This window comes from Adiantum capillus-veneris, chromosome 3 (assembly GCF_014529385.1).
Source record: "Adiantum capillus-veneris isolate H3 chromosome 3, ASM1452938v2, whole genome shotgun sequence".
Taxonomy (NCBI): domain Eukaryota; kingdom Viridiplantae; phylum Streptophyta; class Polypodiopsida; order Polypodiales; family Pteridaceae; genus Adiantum; species Adiantum capillus-veneris.
The window spans coordinates 83,202,968-83,219,279 of NC_140933.1; the positions used below are offsets into that span (position 1 = coordinate 83,202,968).

The following is a 16,312-nucleotide window of genomic DNA, read 5'->3' on the forward strand; positions in this document are numbered from 1 at the left end:
CAAGATCTTGTCTTTAAGACAATCGGTTGCTCCTACCAGCCTTAAGTATTGCATTTTGTCTACTAACAAAGGCATGGGCTTTTCTTTTCCTTGATTCAGTTTGTTAGCATGTCTTTTTTTATACCTTTGTTGTCTTCGTGGTTTCTAGTTCGGAAACTCGTAAAAGGTTGCTTGTAGCTCCTTGCACTCGATGTCAAGATCATAACAACTCGAGTCTTCATCCTCAGTGTCTTCCTCCAATGGCTTTTCTTGGAAATCTTGAATACTTCATCATCGCTCTCACTAAGGTCTCTGATGGATATTTTGTCCTTTATGCGTCTACAATCTACAACTTCTTCCACTCAAAGCTCTTCTAACCTTGGTTCTGAACTCTTAAACAACACTCATCCTCCGAAAGGGAATTAATTCATATCCTTCTTTGTCACAAAATTTGTTAATGTCGCTTCATTCACGCACACATCTAGAGTGGCAAGAATCTTTTGCCATCCAAATGAATCGAACATTTCTTCGGGGAAAGGTTCTGGAATATAGTATGTGTCCTTCACAGGTCGATCAAGAGTACAATCCTCCTTCCTCATCCTTACACTCTCGGGAGCTCTGTACATCCAAATATGAGCTTTGTCTTGCAACTCAACCAATATCTCCTCTTCCTGATTTGTAGTAAACTTTAGTTCTTTCTCTCGAAGTTCGTTCAACATCTCTATATCTATGATCTTTGGCATTGATTTTCGTAGTGATTTCCTTGTGTCTTAAGTAGATATAGTCATAGCCCTAATCTTGTACTATTTTGAGCTACGACATAAACGGTCTGCCCAATATGATATCAAGGTTGCTGCTCTTTATGGGAAAGGTGTGTTCATACGCAATGCCACAAGAGGATACAATGATTTGTTCTAATATTCCAATCAGTTTCTCCATGTATCCATCTACTAATTTCAATTTCATTTGACTTTTTCTTAGAGCAGGCTTTTCCCATTTTACCCACATTGCCTTGGTTGCTATGGCAATTCCAGCCCCGCTATCCAATATATGGCATGGTTTTGACCCCTTCGTATTCCACAAGCAAGGTTGTATTTCCCTCTTCTCCCTCACAATAGTCTACAACTTTGTTTACATATACAGGTTCTACCTTAGGCTGTTCTGGTGTTTGGGAGTTTGATTCTTTTGACGAGTTCAGTTGTCGAAGGACCTTCAGCCCTAGTTTCTCTAAATTTTCTCCCACCTCTTCCCAAAGATGTTGTCTAATTTGTAGTAACTCGGATAGAGTTAACATACATTGTATGGGAGATCACATCAACTCATGAAGAGTCTTAGTATCCATTATTTTAGGATCAAATTTCCATTGGGATGGTACCTTTTTTATTGTTGTTCTTGTTTCATGGTCACCAATGAATGAAGGCAAGGTTTTTAGAGTCCCAAGTTTGATGTCCATTGATACCTCTATCCCTACATCACCATATAATAATCGAATATCAATAGAATAGAACTCATGGTCTAAGTTTATCTCAGATAGGTGTTGATTTAAGAGTTGCGCTTCCATCTTTTTTGTTTTTGATGTCTTCCCATAGATCTTGAGGCCATTGTTCTTCCACTTATGGGATTGGCATTACTGTTTGTGAACCCATTCCATTTGTGGTGTTGGCTACTTCTGTAATGGAAATTGCCTATGAACTTTGAGAGTAGCGGAATTAGGAAATTAGGTGAAGCACTTTTGAGAGATTCTTTGTAAGCATAGCGGGTGAACTTATTTGATGGTAGCAACATAAACATGGTACTTAGCTAACTTGGCATGAACAATACTTTTGCAAGAGAGAGAGTTTAGAGAACATGAAAATAGTTGAGGACTGGATTCATATGGAGCCGGTCCCCCCTCCAATAGGCATTTGTATTATAGTTTCTCCCATCAAGAGAGACTTGGTACAATAAAATCTTTGTGTTCCTTGTGACCTACATGATGAAATGAAAATGGAAAGCTTCATGCATCACAAACATAGAATAAACTTAAAGAAAGCATTAGCTATCCCAAGGCCTCAAACACCTTTGAAGGTGGAGAGAGCTAGCGGGGAATGAGGATAGGGAAGGGGAAGAAGCAACATTCCATAGGAGAAAGAAGTAGTTCCTCACTTATCATTACTCTTCTTGCTAGCATACATAATAGCATAGTAATGGAGATGGAGAAGATGGCAAGCTTAAGCATTGAAGAATGACTCTTGGTTGGATTTGCATTCCATAGCCAAGAGTGTTGGTGTAGGCTTTCACTCTCACAAGCTTGGAGAAGGAGGTGGTGTTCCTCAACTTTCACCAAGTGAGAATGGTGTCTCAAATGAGTGTGTATGATGGTGTATACCCCCCTAGCACCCCCCCTCCTTGCTTTGGGCGAGTGGAGACTTTTCCACATGTTGCAGGCTCATTGGACCCCTCTCCCCCTGGCCAATCACATGTAGCATGCAGTCTTTTGAAAAGTGTCCTCCTTACCCCTTAGAGAGAGAGAGCTTGAAAATATCTAGATATTTGTTAGGTGGAAGTAGAAGCTCATTGGACCCCTCTTTAGCCCAACCAATAGCATTCAAGCACACCATGTGGTTAAGCTTAGTGAGAGTCTGACATGTGTCCCATGTGCTCTTTTAGAATTCCCCTAACTTTGAGATTTTTATGCATAGGAAGTTTCTTGAGCAACTTCCTCATTAAGTGAGTAGGTTCTCTTTTTTACTCAAGCATCTTACCCCCCATGCATAGGAAGCTTCTCAAGCAACTTCCTCATTAAATGTGACAAGTACCTCAAGTACCTTAGTCATCAAGCATGACAAGCACCTTAGGTGGAGTTCCCACCTCAAGCACAGCCCTAGATTGCCTAAGTTTAGGACGGGTTCCCACCTCAAGCACAACCCTAGCTTGCCTAAGTTTAGGTCGGGTTCCCACCTCAAGCACAACCCTAGCTTGCTTAAGGTTCCCACCTCAAGCACAGCCCTAGCTTGCCTAAGTTTAGGTCGGGTTCCCACCTCAAACACATCCCTAGCTTGCTTAAGGTTAAAAAGACTTTTAACACTAACTATTGGAGGTCTTTAATGAAGCTAACCCTAAGGTCTTTTAAGCTTCATTAGTTTACCTTGCTCTTTGACAGACCGTCTCTCATTTGGGCCTCTTTACCATTGGCCCCGTGTTGAGATAGATCGGTAAGCACATGTCTATATTCTAACCCTTGTTCCCGTTTATTATCCCATATTAAATGATCAGTTTAATATGAGAAAATCATTTGGGTTGGTTAGATCTTAGATATTTAATGACGTTACCTCTCTCTTGAAATCATAGTCGTCCTCGACTATGAAGTAAAAGAGATAAAGTCATAGTCATTAGTCAATTTGTCTTAGCGGTAGAGGATCCCTTTTTACCCTACGACATCATTCCAAGATGGATGACTAATCCATTTGGTTCTTGGGAGACATAGCTGCCGCAAGCATGTCTGCTCTTTAGTCTATTTCATCCTCCCAAGTAGAGTGACAAATTCTACATGGTGTTTGAGAGACGTTGTCATCCCAAACATGATTCTTAGTATGCATACTACTTAAATTTGTGCACAATAAAGAGAGAATTAGTCTTATAAGACAAAAACATTGATCATTTAGAAAACTGTAAGATCTCTGACCCGACCAAAAAGAGCACCATTGTACCATGGAATAAACATAATGGAAAAAGTTACTATTTTTAGCAGTTTTCCAAATTCTGTCGGTGCCATGATGTTTAAAATGTTATAAAGCTTCCAAAAGTGAACTAAAATATTTTTTGTGGAAAAATTCCAAACATAGTAAGTTTTTGGTCAACCGACCCGTCTAGTTTTAACCATCTCGAAAAACTGCACCCGTAACTCAAATTTTAAAAAAATGCATTTTCGGACACCGAGGGCTGCTAAATATGGCAGGTACTCGAACAGGTACACCTCAGTTAGAGCTTCGTATAGCAATTTACGACATTAAATTCCGATTCGTATCGCCCATTTTAGCTTAAAGTCAAAATTTCCTAAGGCTGTGTAGGGAGGCACCGGGGCTCGAGGCTGTGCGGGAACCGACCCCTAGGCACTAGGAGCCTAATCTGGCAGCAAGGGGGCACCCTCACACACAAGAGGGGCTCGTGGGCTGATCCCCATGCAAGACACACACACAGAGCATGTGAGTTAAACCAAGCAAACTGGACACTTGGTAAGCATGCAACTAAGTTGCCTTGCATAAGGTGAGTACTCCTCAGATGTATTTAGCAGCCTGGTTCGAATTTCATCCTGGGAGAGCCTATATAAGAGTGTGCTCACACACACACACACACACACACACACACACACACACACACACTAAGTACACACACACACTCCTATACACACACATACCTTGGGGAGGTGCTGCCGGCAAACATAGCCTTTGGAAGAAGAGCTAAGGAGGAAAGTGTTGCCTGTTTCTCGTCTCGAGGAGTCCATTGCATTAGAATTTCGAGAGGAATTCAGCCTAATCTTGGTAATATCCAATTTAATTCATGCTTGTTGCAATTCTCTCCAATATTCTCTTAATCCTGCATCTATTGTGCATAACCCTAGCTAAATTACTCAATGGATACTCTCTTATTCTCCGTCTCATTGATCCATTGCATAAATCTTAATCTAATTAGTAATTATACAAGCAATTAGTCTCTCTTAATCATAGATTAATGAATGATTAAGGAATCAACTGCTAGTCACCATTGTAATTAAGAACAAGTCAACATTGAGGTAGAGAGGGTCAACTGCTTTCTATTGCCACACAATGTTTAAACAACTAAATTAGAATCAATTAGCTCATAGATTAGGATGTAAATACTGAAATTAATCCATCATCAATCACTAGGAAGGGAGAAACCCTCTCACCTATGCATACGGTAAATCTGCAAACCTCTACTTGCATTAGGAAGTGATTAAGCATGCCGAATTCATCTCTAGTAAATAGATTGAGAAGAAACTTGAAATTCTTAACTATCTAGGCCAAATAATTAACCTTAGGGCCTATTCCCATAGAACAAGTATGGTGCTATCGGGATTCTCTATGTCTTGAAGTAAGTCTAACCTCTTGTACAAGGGGATTTGCTTATTGAAACTAATCCGTCATCATGGTTGTATGTTACTCTCGAATGTTAGCTCTCTTTTTCCAAGTTTTCAATTAAGTAGTGAGTATAAAATGGCCCCGGTAAAGAGAACTCGCAATGACGAGGAAATTGAGGAGGTAGGTCACATTTTAATTCAAGTTTGTTTAATTTAACATTGCATACGATAAGTTAGGAAAGAACATATCCCTAAACATGTTGGAGAAGTCCAACGGAAACCTCGACATTTGAATTGAAATGTATATTAAATTCGAGTCTTACCGTGTGGCGAGCAAGATTTTTTCGAGCGAAGGAAAATCCGAGCAAATGAATAAGGAAACCAAATGGCCTTTGATAAGAAAGATGAATGAAGATCCTACTTTAATAATAGTAGGATCTTGAATCCCTAAGTAATCATAGCAATATGATTGTTCAAAATTAGACTCTAGATTCTTTTGCACAGTTGATACTTGATGTCGAGCAATGAGAAATCCAAGCTAATAGCAAAGCTATTACAAACCATGAAATGATCCACAACTACATTCAACACCATAATTTTTATTTTAACTTTAAATTTTACGGAGCAATCTAATGCAAGTCAACAATGCTCATACATCTACAAAGTTTCTAAAACTGTACTAAGAGAGAATTGCCATATCTTATACAAAAAAATAGAGATTTCTTCAGATTTGTAAGATAACAAGTGGAATATTTAGTGGAATATAGAGAACAGCATGTCGTGCCTCTGCACTCTAATGACAACAAGAAATGCTATGGCTCTATCTCGTGACTATGAAGAGTCACACTCTTCATCAATAAAGACATTGCGTCTCTAACACTTCTTGTGGGTGTCAAAATCGTATCGTATATCAGCAGCCATGGTTTTTGCAATCCCCTCAGCATAAACTGGCAACACACTTCCACACAAAAAGAAAAAGATAAGTCTCACAATCCACATGCAAGCAATACAAAATCTACATCCTAAAAGTACAAGAAATCTCAAATTGTTGTTTGAATCATTATCCATAATTTTCAAATACTAAACAATGATACAAAAAAGTGACAAAATAGCATAAAAGTATGATGGAAACATAAAATAGGTGGGGAAATGAAGTGTAAGGTGGACTCTCACTAGCCATCAAAGGGGTTGACACGTGAAGGCATGTCACCCACATCATCAACATCAAGAGAGGTGGAGGCTCCCTCTCTACTTCGCTTTTTGTTAAAGAATATGATGTTAAAGAATATGCCCATTGTGCTATGGGCGGCTGGACACTGACTATACTATGTTGTAAATATACTTTGGATAATAGTTCAAAGAAGAAGAAGAGAAGAGCAGCTCGTTGAATGGCTGCTACAGGGTAACGATTGTGTGTGTGTGTCTCGATTTGTGTTGGTGTGTGTGTGTAGTCTTCTTTCCTACCTTCTCCATCACCTGCGCACTCTACAAAGTGGTATCAGAGCTCAGTTTGAGGAGCTACAGTCAATACACAGGTTTCCGCAGCTCCGGAAAACAGCAAAAAAGAGAGGTTTTTTGGTCATAACTCCCTCACCCGAACTCGGAATACAGTGATCCAGGAGTCTATCTTTATGTTTTTGGGCGTTCCGGACGCATTGGCATACTCAGATTTGCCAAAATCTGCAATTTTCTGCAGCAAACAGCCAGTTCACACAAGCATAGGAGATGTCGAGTTTTGCACTCGGCAGTAGATTTACAGGTTACAGGTGAAGAATTCAGCATTTACACAGGTTTTGGAGAGCGACATAGAGCTTTTGCATCATGATATTGTGTTATCGAAGATTATGTTTGGTTGTTGTGGGTCCGTTATGGACAGCCGCCTATGTAAGAAAGATTGTGGGAAGAAGTTGAGGCGGTTACATTGTCAGATTGAGTACTTTGTGGTTATGTATGGATATGCGGTCAATGTATTTTGGAAAACTGCAGCCTTTGTGAGGGTCGAGTGAGGTTTTTTGAAGCCTTGCCTTGGGAGCTTTGGTACCTTGGCAAGGTGGATTAGGTATTGGAGCGAACCCCCGACTGGCCCCGCGAAAGACCTCATACGTCGTTTACGACTATGGGAAGAAGGTGGATGTATGGATATGTGGTACAGGACAGCGTATGGATTGCATTTGCATACAGGTCCATGTGGACATTGTTTTAGAGTATTTATGCATAGTACTGAGTCAGTCTGTGGCAAAGTGAGTCAGTGGATTTTCCCTTGGCAGTGAGAGATTTTATGTCAGTGTTTATGAGTACTTTGGTTGAGATTGTCACTTGAGATATTGTCCAAATACAAACGAAACTCTGCCGAAATTTTATCCAAATCCTTTGAAAGAAATTGAGAGAGTGAAGATGGCAGAAAGTTCAACTCAAGTCACACAGATTGTTGGAGAGAAGCTGACCAGAGAGAACTACAGCATATGGTCTTACAGGATGGAGAACTTTATCATGGGCAAAGGTTTATGGGATTATGTTACAGGTGAACAAGAGTGTCCAGAGGTTGGTTTGGAACCAAATAGAGAGAATGTTGAAGCACATAAAACATGGCAAGCAGGAGTAGAAGCTTACAAGAAGTGGATCGAGAATTCAAGGAAAGTGATGCATTGGATTTCACTATGCATTAGTGACTTCTTTATACCACATGTGAAGAAGGCTCAATCTCCAAAGGAAGCATGGGAGATACTAGCAAGAATGAACAGCTCCAATACAGAACCACGAAAAGTTCACTTGAAGCAAAGGTTACATTGTGTATGGCGAGGAAATAGATCCATATCAGATTATGTGACAGAGATAAAGCAAATACAGGAAGATCTTGCGAGCATTAATGTTGAAGTTCCAGATGATGACTTAGTTTCAGTGACATTGAATGGTTTGGGACCGGAATACAAGTCATTGGATACATCTATATCTGTTCGAGGACACATGCCTGATTTTGAAGAGTTAGTAAACCTTTGTTTGCAAGAAGAGGTGAAGTTAGGAAAGTCAGGTCCTTCTACATCAAATAACAATTCCAGAGATCAGGTTTTTTACTCTAGAGGTCGTGGAAACAATAGAGGTGGAAGAGGAAACTATGGTCGTGGAAACAATGTTGGAAGAGGTCAATGGCAAAACCAACAAAGTCAAAGTTACAATGATTATAGCCAAAGAGGCAGGGGGAGAGCCCGAACTCGTGGACGTGGAGGTGGACGATTTGTACATCCTCAAAGAGATGGATATTGTAACAGATGTGGCATTTATGGTCACTTTGAAAGAGAATGTTACACAAGGCTAAATCAAAATCGTGATCGTGGTGGAAGAGGCCGAGGTTATGGCAGACATGGAGGAAACTTTGCTGGATACAATCCTCATGATCAAAATATATATGACAATAGATCGAGTGGACATTTATTTCCTATGGAGCATGTTGTTGGAAGCATGGTGGAGCCACATCATACAGATGATTGGTATTTAGATAGTGGTGCCACAAATCATATGACATATCATGGTGAATGGTTTGACAGAAAAGAGAAGTTAGAAGAGGATGAGTTTGTCGCTACAGGTGATGATACTATGCATCGGATTACACATGTTGGTTCAGTTCCATTGCTAGAAAAAGACGGGACATACAACACATTGGGAGATGTTCTATATGTGCCTTCAATCACAAAGAATTTAGCATCAGTTGGACAGATGACAGATCAAGGGTTGCAAGTCCGTTTTAATCGTTATGGCTGTTTCATAGAGGAGTTTCACAACGGCAGACCAGGCAAGATATTGGCACGTGGAAGAAAGAAAGGTCGCTTGTTCTCATTGGAAGCTGGAGATCCATGTTTACACAGTGGTATGTATGCAAACAAATCAGCCACTCAAGATGATTGGGCAAATTTATGGCATAAGAGAATCGGTCATGTCAATTTTAGAAGATTAAAGCATATGCAATCAAATCAAATTGTACGTGGATTACCAAAGTTTGGCAGATTGAATTTTGATCATGTTTGTGAAGCTTGTCAATTTGGAAAGCAATCTCGTTTACCATTTCCAAAGAGGGGGAGAATTAGCCAGAGTCCTTTGGAAATTGTTCATTCAGATATTTGGGGACCTTGTGATCATGCTACACCAAATGGTTGTCGATATTTTATCACATTTACGGATGATTACAGCAGAATGACATGGGTTTACTTTCTAAAGGCAAAGTCAGAGGCATTTGAGGTATTTTTGGAGTTCAAAGTTATGGTTGAGAAAGAGAATGGTTGTCAAATTAAATGCCTACGTACAGATGGAGGAGGAGAGTACATGTCACACAGTTTTGATGATTACTTACGTGAACAAGGCATAAGAAGACAGATTACTTGCAGATACACACCACAACAAAATGGAGTTGCTGAGAGAAAGAATAGAGTCATAGCAGAGATTGCAAGAGCCATGATGAATGAGATGAATATGCCATTAACATATTGGGCTGAAGCAGTTCATACAGCAGTACACATTATGAATCGAACACCAACAGCTGCCATTCATGAAATTTCACCTTATGAGAGACTTTATGGGATCAAGCCAACAGTTTCCTACATGAAAGTTTTTGGATGTGTTTGCTATGTTCATGTACCAAATGAAGCAAGAAAGAAGATGGAGCCAAAGGCAGTGAAGTGTATATTCTTGGGCTACCCAGTTGAAAAGAAAGGTTACAAGTGCTATGATCCTACGACAAGACAAGTTTATGTCAGTAGAGATGTCAGATTTTGTGAGCATGAACCATGGTATAAACCAAAGCCAGTGATGATAGAAGATGAGTATGAAGAGCAAGAGAATGTGCGTCATGTTGTTGATAAGCCAGGACCATCAACAAGAACTATTTCAGGACCACATATGGCGGAGGAGAGTACAGGAAGTGTCAACCCATGGAGTGGTCGTTTGCGAGATAAGAAGCAAGACGAGAAAGGCAAGAAGAAAGTGGTTGAAGAGAGTTCTGGAGATGAAAGCCTCGATGAAGAGCATGATTTACCACATTTGAGGACACCTGGAAGTAAGCATATTGAGAAATATGTACCCCCATATGCAAGAGTTGAAGAGAAGAGTGCACCACAATTGAGAAGATCAGAGAGGGTGCGTTATCCAGTTGATAGATTGACATACAATGGTTACATGCGTACACATTATGCATACATGGTTTCACGTGTGCAACATAAAGAGCCTACATGTTTTCAAGAGGCAATTGGAAAATCAGAATGGGAGTCAGCTATGGATGATGAGATGGATGCTCTTGTGAAGAATGACACTTGGGATTTGGTTCGCTTGCCAAGTGGAAAGAAAGCAATTGGTTCAAAATGGGTATACAAAGTCAAGTGCAAGTCAGATGGTAGTGTGGAAAGATACAAAGCGAGGCTTGTTGCTAAAGGTTATGCACAAACAAAAGGTCTTGATTATGATGAGACATTTAGTCCAGTTGCAAAGATGACAACAGTCAGATTGGTGATAGCAATGGCAAGTATGTTCGGTTGGAAGTTACGGCAAATGGATGTAGATAATGCATTCTTGAATGGTGACTTGGAAGAAGAAGTTTATATGATACAGCCAGAGGGTTATCAACATCCAGAGTTTCCATATTATGTGTGTAAGTTGAAGAAAGCATTGTATGGTTTGAAGCAAGCATCTAGAGCTTGGTGTGAAAAGATAACCAGATTCTTGAAGAAGATTGGATTTAAACAATCTATTGCTGATCACTCATTATTTTTGAAGCATGTTGATGGAGAGATCGTCGTTATTGTTATCTATGTTGATGACTTGATTCTCACTGGAAGTCATGCTGAGCAAATTTTGCATGTCAAGAAGAGTTTGTTGAGAGAATTCAACATGAAGGACCTTGGTGAGTTGAGATATTTCTTGGGAATTGAAATTGTCAATACTTTATCAGGAATTTGGATGATACAAAGACAATACGCATTGGATATGCTTGAGAAGTATGGAATGACAGCATGCAAACCGGTTGATACACCTCTTGATCAAAATGTGAAGTTGTTTGATGATGGACATTACATTGAGGATGTCACTATGTATCGCAAGATGGTTGGAAGCCTTATTTACTTGACAATAACAAGGCCAGATTTGAGTTATGCAGTGGGTGTTGTGAGTCAATTCATGCAAAAGCCATGTAAAAGTCATCTTGATGCAGTGAGACGGATTATGAGATATGTGAAAGCCACTGTCAGTTATGGAATGTTTTATGAAAAGAATGGGAAGCTTTGTCTTTATGGTTACACAGATGCAGATTGGGCAGGAGATTTTATGGATAGAAGATCTACAAGTGGTTATGCATTTTCCATTGGCAATGGTATGATAAGTTGGAGTAGCAAGAAGCAATCAACTGTAGCATTATCAAGTACAGAAGCTGAATATCGTGGAGCAGCTTTGGCAGCATGTGAAGAGTCATGGTTGAGAGTACTTATGGTAGAATTTGGTTTTGACTATCTTGACAGTGTCATTATATATTGTGACAATATTAGCAGCATCATGTTGGCAAAGAATCCAGTCTACCATGCTCGCACTAAACACATTGAGGTACATTATCACTTCATTAGAGAAAAAGTTTTGGCAAATGAGATTGATTTGGTGTATGTGAAGACAAATGATCAAGTTGCGGATATATTCACAAAAGCTCTTGGAAAGGAGAAGTTTTGCTACTTTCGTGAAGCATTGGGAATCCATCATATGCAAGCTCACTCTGAGCTTGAGGGGGAGTGTTAAAGAATATGATGTTAAAGAATATGCCCATTGTGCTATGGGCGGCTGGACACTGACTATACTATGTTGTAAATATACTTTGGATAATAGTTCAAAGAAGAAGAAGAGAAGAGCAGCTCGTTGAATGGCTGCTACAGGGTAACGATTGTGTGTGTGTGTCTCGATTTGTGTTGGTGTGTGTGTGTAGTCTTCTTTCCTACCTTCTCCATCACCTGCGCACTCTACACTTTTTAGGTCGAAATAATGGCTGCACATAATCTGAAATCAAAGTGTCATCAATGTCGACTGTTGCACACACTCGCCCTATGCCTAAGCATGCTGCCAATACGGGCGTTGTACCACATCCCAACTCCAAACAAAGACCTCCAGGCCTACAAAGAAGCTCCACAAAACATGCAATAAAAGAGTGACTTCGTTGCAAGCCACCACGCCATGGCTCCCCTGATGATGATCTGGCTAGAGAAGACTCTGGAAAATGGTGCATCATGTAAGAATCCAAAGGCTTCATGCCAAGCCGATTGAATAGTGGGGTGCTCTCAACCACAAAGCAAGGTGGTTGCATGCCAACCCTATGCACCATAAGTAAGAGAGAACAATGACACTACACCACCACATAGACAATTAGAGGACAATCACAATTATAATAACACACCAAAATGAGAAACAAACAAGTTAATATGTAGAAGAGCATTACCTCAATCCGACCACCAAAGCTGTTACCATAACCATAAGCTCCATGATGAAGGACCACAATGCGACAATGAATAGCCATCTCTGATGCACGACAAAATCTCTCAACCCAACCAATGGTATCTCCTGCAAGAGGTTTCAAAAGTGACAATAGAAAACACACAACAAAAATCAACAAGTATTGTATAAAATTATGAATGAAGCAAAAACCTGCCATAGAGACCATGATCAACAACCACCCTAAGTCTGACAAACTCGAATATGCAAGTTGCATGCCTGCACGAACATGATCCTCGCTACAAACATCCCAAAGGGGTACAACAGGGGAGGCTAATGGGGAACTACCAAAGGGAAGATCCAAAAAAATAAAATCAGCAGCCCATGCAACTGTTCTCCCACCACGCACGCACAAGTTCCCATCAAGGAGTGCACATCCCATGTGCTCATGAACACGAATCCATGCCGGATGTCGAACACCGGCCCTAAAATCAACAGCAATGGCTATGTAGTCCCCAGAAATGGCCATGCATCGTGAGTCAGGCAATGAGGACAGAGAAGACAAGGGAGTATCAACGATGTAGACAAAAGAAATGGTTTTCTTTGCAACAATCTCCCCAAGAGGTACTGCGATACAAGAGGCAGTACAAAGTGACTTAACTCCAATAAATGAACGAAACAAACAATTTCATCGCAAGTGAAAGCTCACCATGCTCTCCCTCCATGTTTGCATCCACCCTAGTCTCAACAATCACCTCCTTTCCCTTGCGAGAAGTATTTGTAGCTTGAAAAAAGCAAAGAAACACAATATTACCGGTATGTATAACAAATAACTTTAGGAAAAAGAGAATTTAAAGCTCTTAGACAAATTATGTTTGAGGCTATTTTGAGTAGCCACTTACCGGATATAACCTCGTCCACTCTAAGAGGGAGAGGCACATCGACGGATGTGCCACCAACTCTCATAGTATCATGAAGCTCTCTCTCTCTCGCCAATACATGCATAGAAGCCATGTCTATCCACCATGGACATGACTCCATCTCCCAAGTAGTGAGCTTATGCATGGAAGGGGAGTACATGCATCCTTCCCCAGTAGATAGTTGTGCCCACTGCTTAGCTAAGAATGGAATCCCTGGTAGAAAGCCTTTTCCAACCAAGAATAATAGAAATCTAAAACAAAATAACAAAATAACATCACTACACACTTCGTAATTATGGAAATCTTGAAATAAAAGTATGATGAGCTTGACCTGTAGGCTAGCCGTTGAGACGCCATGCGTATCGTGTCCACTTTCTTCATAGCTTGCTTGTCAACATCTTTTGTCTTAGCTTCAAGAGAGGTCTCCAAAGGATAAAGATAGGGTCGTGCTTCAAACTTGATCTCCTCAAAGTAAGAGGCAAGAGAGCAATCATGAGGCAACAAAATACCACCGGCAATGTTGCTCAAGTCCTCCACAAACTTTGTGGCCCTATCAAAAATCCTTTGTAGAAGGCCCTCTCTACGGATCCAACTACATAACAAGGAAGTTGAGGAAAAACTAAAATAATCACAAAAACTAGAAACTCTACATCAAAGATTCTTGAAAGTCAAAAGAAACTTTACTCACATGCGATACACATAATCTCCTTTCTTTAAACCATAAGAGGATCCAGTAATCTTATCTGCCTCAAGTAAGGAAACCCGTAACAGTTTGCTCAAGACAGGAGCATCATGCATAGCAATCAAGTTCAGTTTCTCAAGTGTAGCCCAACTATCAGGACCCCATTTGAGTGCAAGAACTCGAACCATCCAATCCGTTCCAAGATTCGGTGAACAATATTTAGCAACTGTAGTTTTTGAGGAACGAATAGAAAACCAAGTTTAAACAGCTATTACACTATGTGAAAAACACCCAAAACAAAAATAATTCAACCACCTTTCCAACCCGCTCTCCATATTTGAGTGCTAAATCATTCAATATTTTCTCCTCCTCTTTTATTAGTTCTTCGTTTGTCATTGTGTGCCTAGCTTGCTCTATTCTTTGGCTCAATTCCTTGGACATTTGAACCTTCAACACATACTTAAAAATAAACAATTTGCAAAAAACAATCACATACTCTTTGGCTCAATTACTTGCATATTTTATCCTTCAATACACAATTTAATATATGTAATTTGCACAAAAAGAAAATATAAGATCATTCCGAAAAAGCAAGCCAAAGATACTCACATCGTATAACAGCTTTCAGAAGTATCGAGACGAGTAACTGGATACCAAGGCTCCACACCCTTCGAGTATTTCTTACAGACTGCAGTAATCAACTTTTGATCTTTTTCTGGTAGCCCTGTTACATAGGCTTCATGATCTGCTGCACAAATGTGGGAGTAGTTGACAAGCTCATCCCTAAGATGCGTGACTACAAGGGCATGTGTATTCATGCTATTCCAAGGTCATATACAATATATACAAAGTCAGAAACATAGCATAGAAAATTTCTACTAAAATATATAGAAAGTCATGAAGCTTACAAATTCATTCTTTGCAAGCTACGAAGCAAAGCTATCTCTGGCACTCGAGTAGGATCAATAACTGTACAAAGCACACTACAATGTTTCTCTCGATCAACGGAGAATCTCTGTTTAATAACAGCCATCCAAGTGACCGTTCTATGATTACCCTCCCAAACATAGAACATTTTATTAGAGAGAACTTGAAGATTTGGTCTTTTAGAAAGCTCAATTTCAAACTCTTTATGTATATCAACCCATATTGGGTCCCATGAAGAAAGAAGGTCCTCTGCAAAAAAGATAATCATAGGCAGAAAAGCACACTCAACTACTATTTATGAGAAAACAAAGAAACAACATAGAAACAGAGAGTAGGAAAGACCAAAGCAAAGAAATGAAATACCTATCACATAAGCTTCCTCCTTCTTGCAATTCTAAACTGAAACAATAAAAGCTCCTTTTTCTTGCATGTAGCCCTCCTTTGCAAAAGCAGCTTTCAATCCACTAACATCGTCTCATAAGCCTCTCACCCTTGCATAAGGGATCAATCGACATAAAGGAATTGGTGGACAGTCAAAACAACTGGACATGTGAGTACATTGAAGAATATCTTGTCCTCTATGCATGTAAAGTTTGTGCTCTTCCCCTGTCTCGGTCTCTACTGCTACTTCATCTCTTACGACATAAGGCACTATTTGAAAACATGCCTCTTGTGGGGCAAGAGATTCATCAACTTCATTTATGGAGCCAAGCCCCAAGTCCTGACATTGCATCTCCTCCTCCTGTGTCTCCAAACCATCTGTCATATCTGGGACAGAGACTGCACTTATTTGATCACTGCTCTCTAAGATACTGGAAGCTTGAGTTGAAGAAAGCCGTCTCCCTCTACGACCTCGTCCACGAATTGAAGGACTTGCAAAACAAAACCAAAAACAATTTAATTACTTCACTAAAATTCCCTCTAGGCGTCCATGCCAACGCGGATGCCTAGAGGCAATTCAAAAAATCAAAACTTTATCTTATTGATCTCCACCTAAGCATCCATGTCGGCTTGGTTTGATAGAGGGGAGCTAACAATTTCAAAAAAGTATGGTCAATTATAAAAATTAATCTCGAGAAATTCCCTCTAGAAATCCATGTTGGCATGGATAGCTTGACTGAGCTTACTTAGCTTAATAAAACATGATTAAATTCAATGCAAAAATGAATCACTACCTCTAAACAAATGTTGCAAGAAACTACTTCTAGCCATCCACGCCGGCGTGGATGGCGTCAGGTAGTTTTAAGAGAAGCTATACATCTGAAGATTCTTAGAGAGAGC

The 16,312-nt window shown here is 40.0% G+C and overlaps 1 protein-coding gene across 2 annotated transcripts; it reads right to left on the minus strand.

Moving 5' to 3' along the window:
• Positions 1 to 11,556: 11,556 nt before the first annotated feature.
• LOC147461206 (uncharacterized) lies at positions 11,557 to 16,024 on the minus strand. 2 transcript variants are annotated; one of them, XM_086500277.1, is made up of 8 exons: positions 14,714 to 16,024; positions 14,420 to 14,551; positions 14,111 to 14,330; positions 13,754 to 14,014; positions 13,405 to 13,673; positions 13,212 to 13,286; positions 12,510 to 12,631; positions 11,557 to 12,416 (listed from the first exon to the last, which is right to left on the minus strand). In XM_086500277.1, the coding sequence occupies exons 3-8, from the start codon at positions 14,290 to 14,292 to the stop codon at positions 12,024 to 12,026; spliced, it is 1,302 nt and encodes a 433-aa protein (XP_086356403.1). In that variant the 5' UTR covers positions 14,293 to 14,330; positions 14,420 to 14,551; positions 14,714 to 16,024; the 3' UTR covers positions 11,557 to 12,023. The 2 variants fall into 2 exon arrangements, with proteins under 2 accessions (XP_086356403.1, XP_086356411.1); XM_086500285.1 differs by lacking the exons at positions 14,420 to 14,551; positions 14,714 to 16,024 and having other exon boundaries at positions 14,111 to 14,394.
• Between the last annotated feature and the right edge of the window lie 288 nt (positions 16,025 to 16,312).

Coding starts and splice junctions, on each gene's coding strand:
- LOC147461206 (XM_086500277.1), bottom strand. CDS start 14,292: ATGGTTCGAGTTCTTGCACTCAAATGGGGTCCTGATAGTTGGGCTACA. Junction 14,015..14,110: donor GGAGATTATGTGTATCGCAT/GTGAGTAAAGTT, acceptor CTTGTTATGTAG/TTGGATCCGTAGAGAGGGCC. Junction 12,417..12,509: donor GCTTTGGTGGTCGGATTGAG/GTAATGCTCTTC, acceptor GTGGTGGTGTAG/TGTCATTGTTCTCTCTTACT.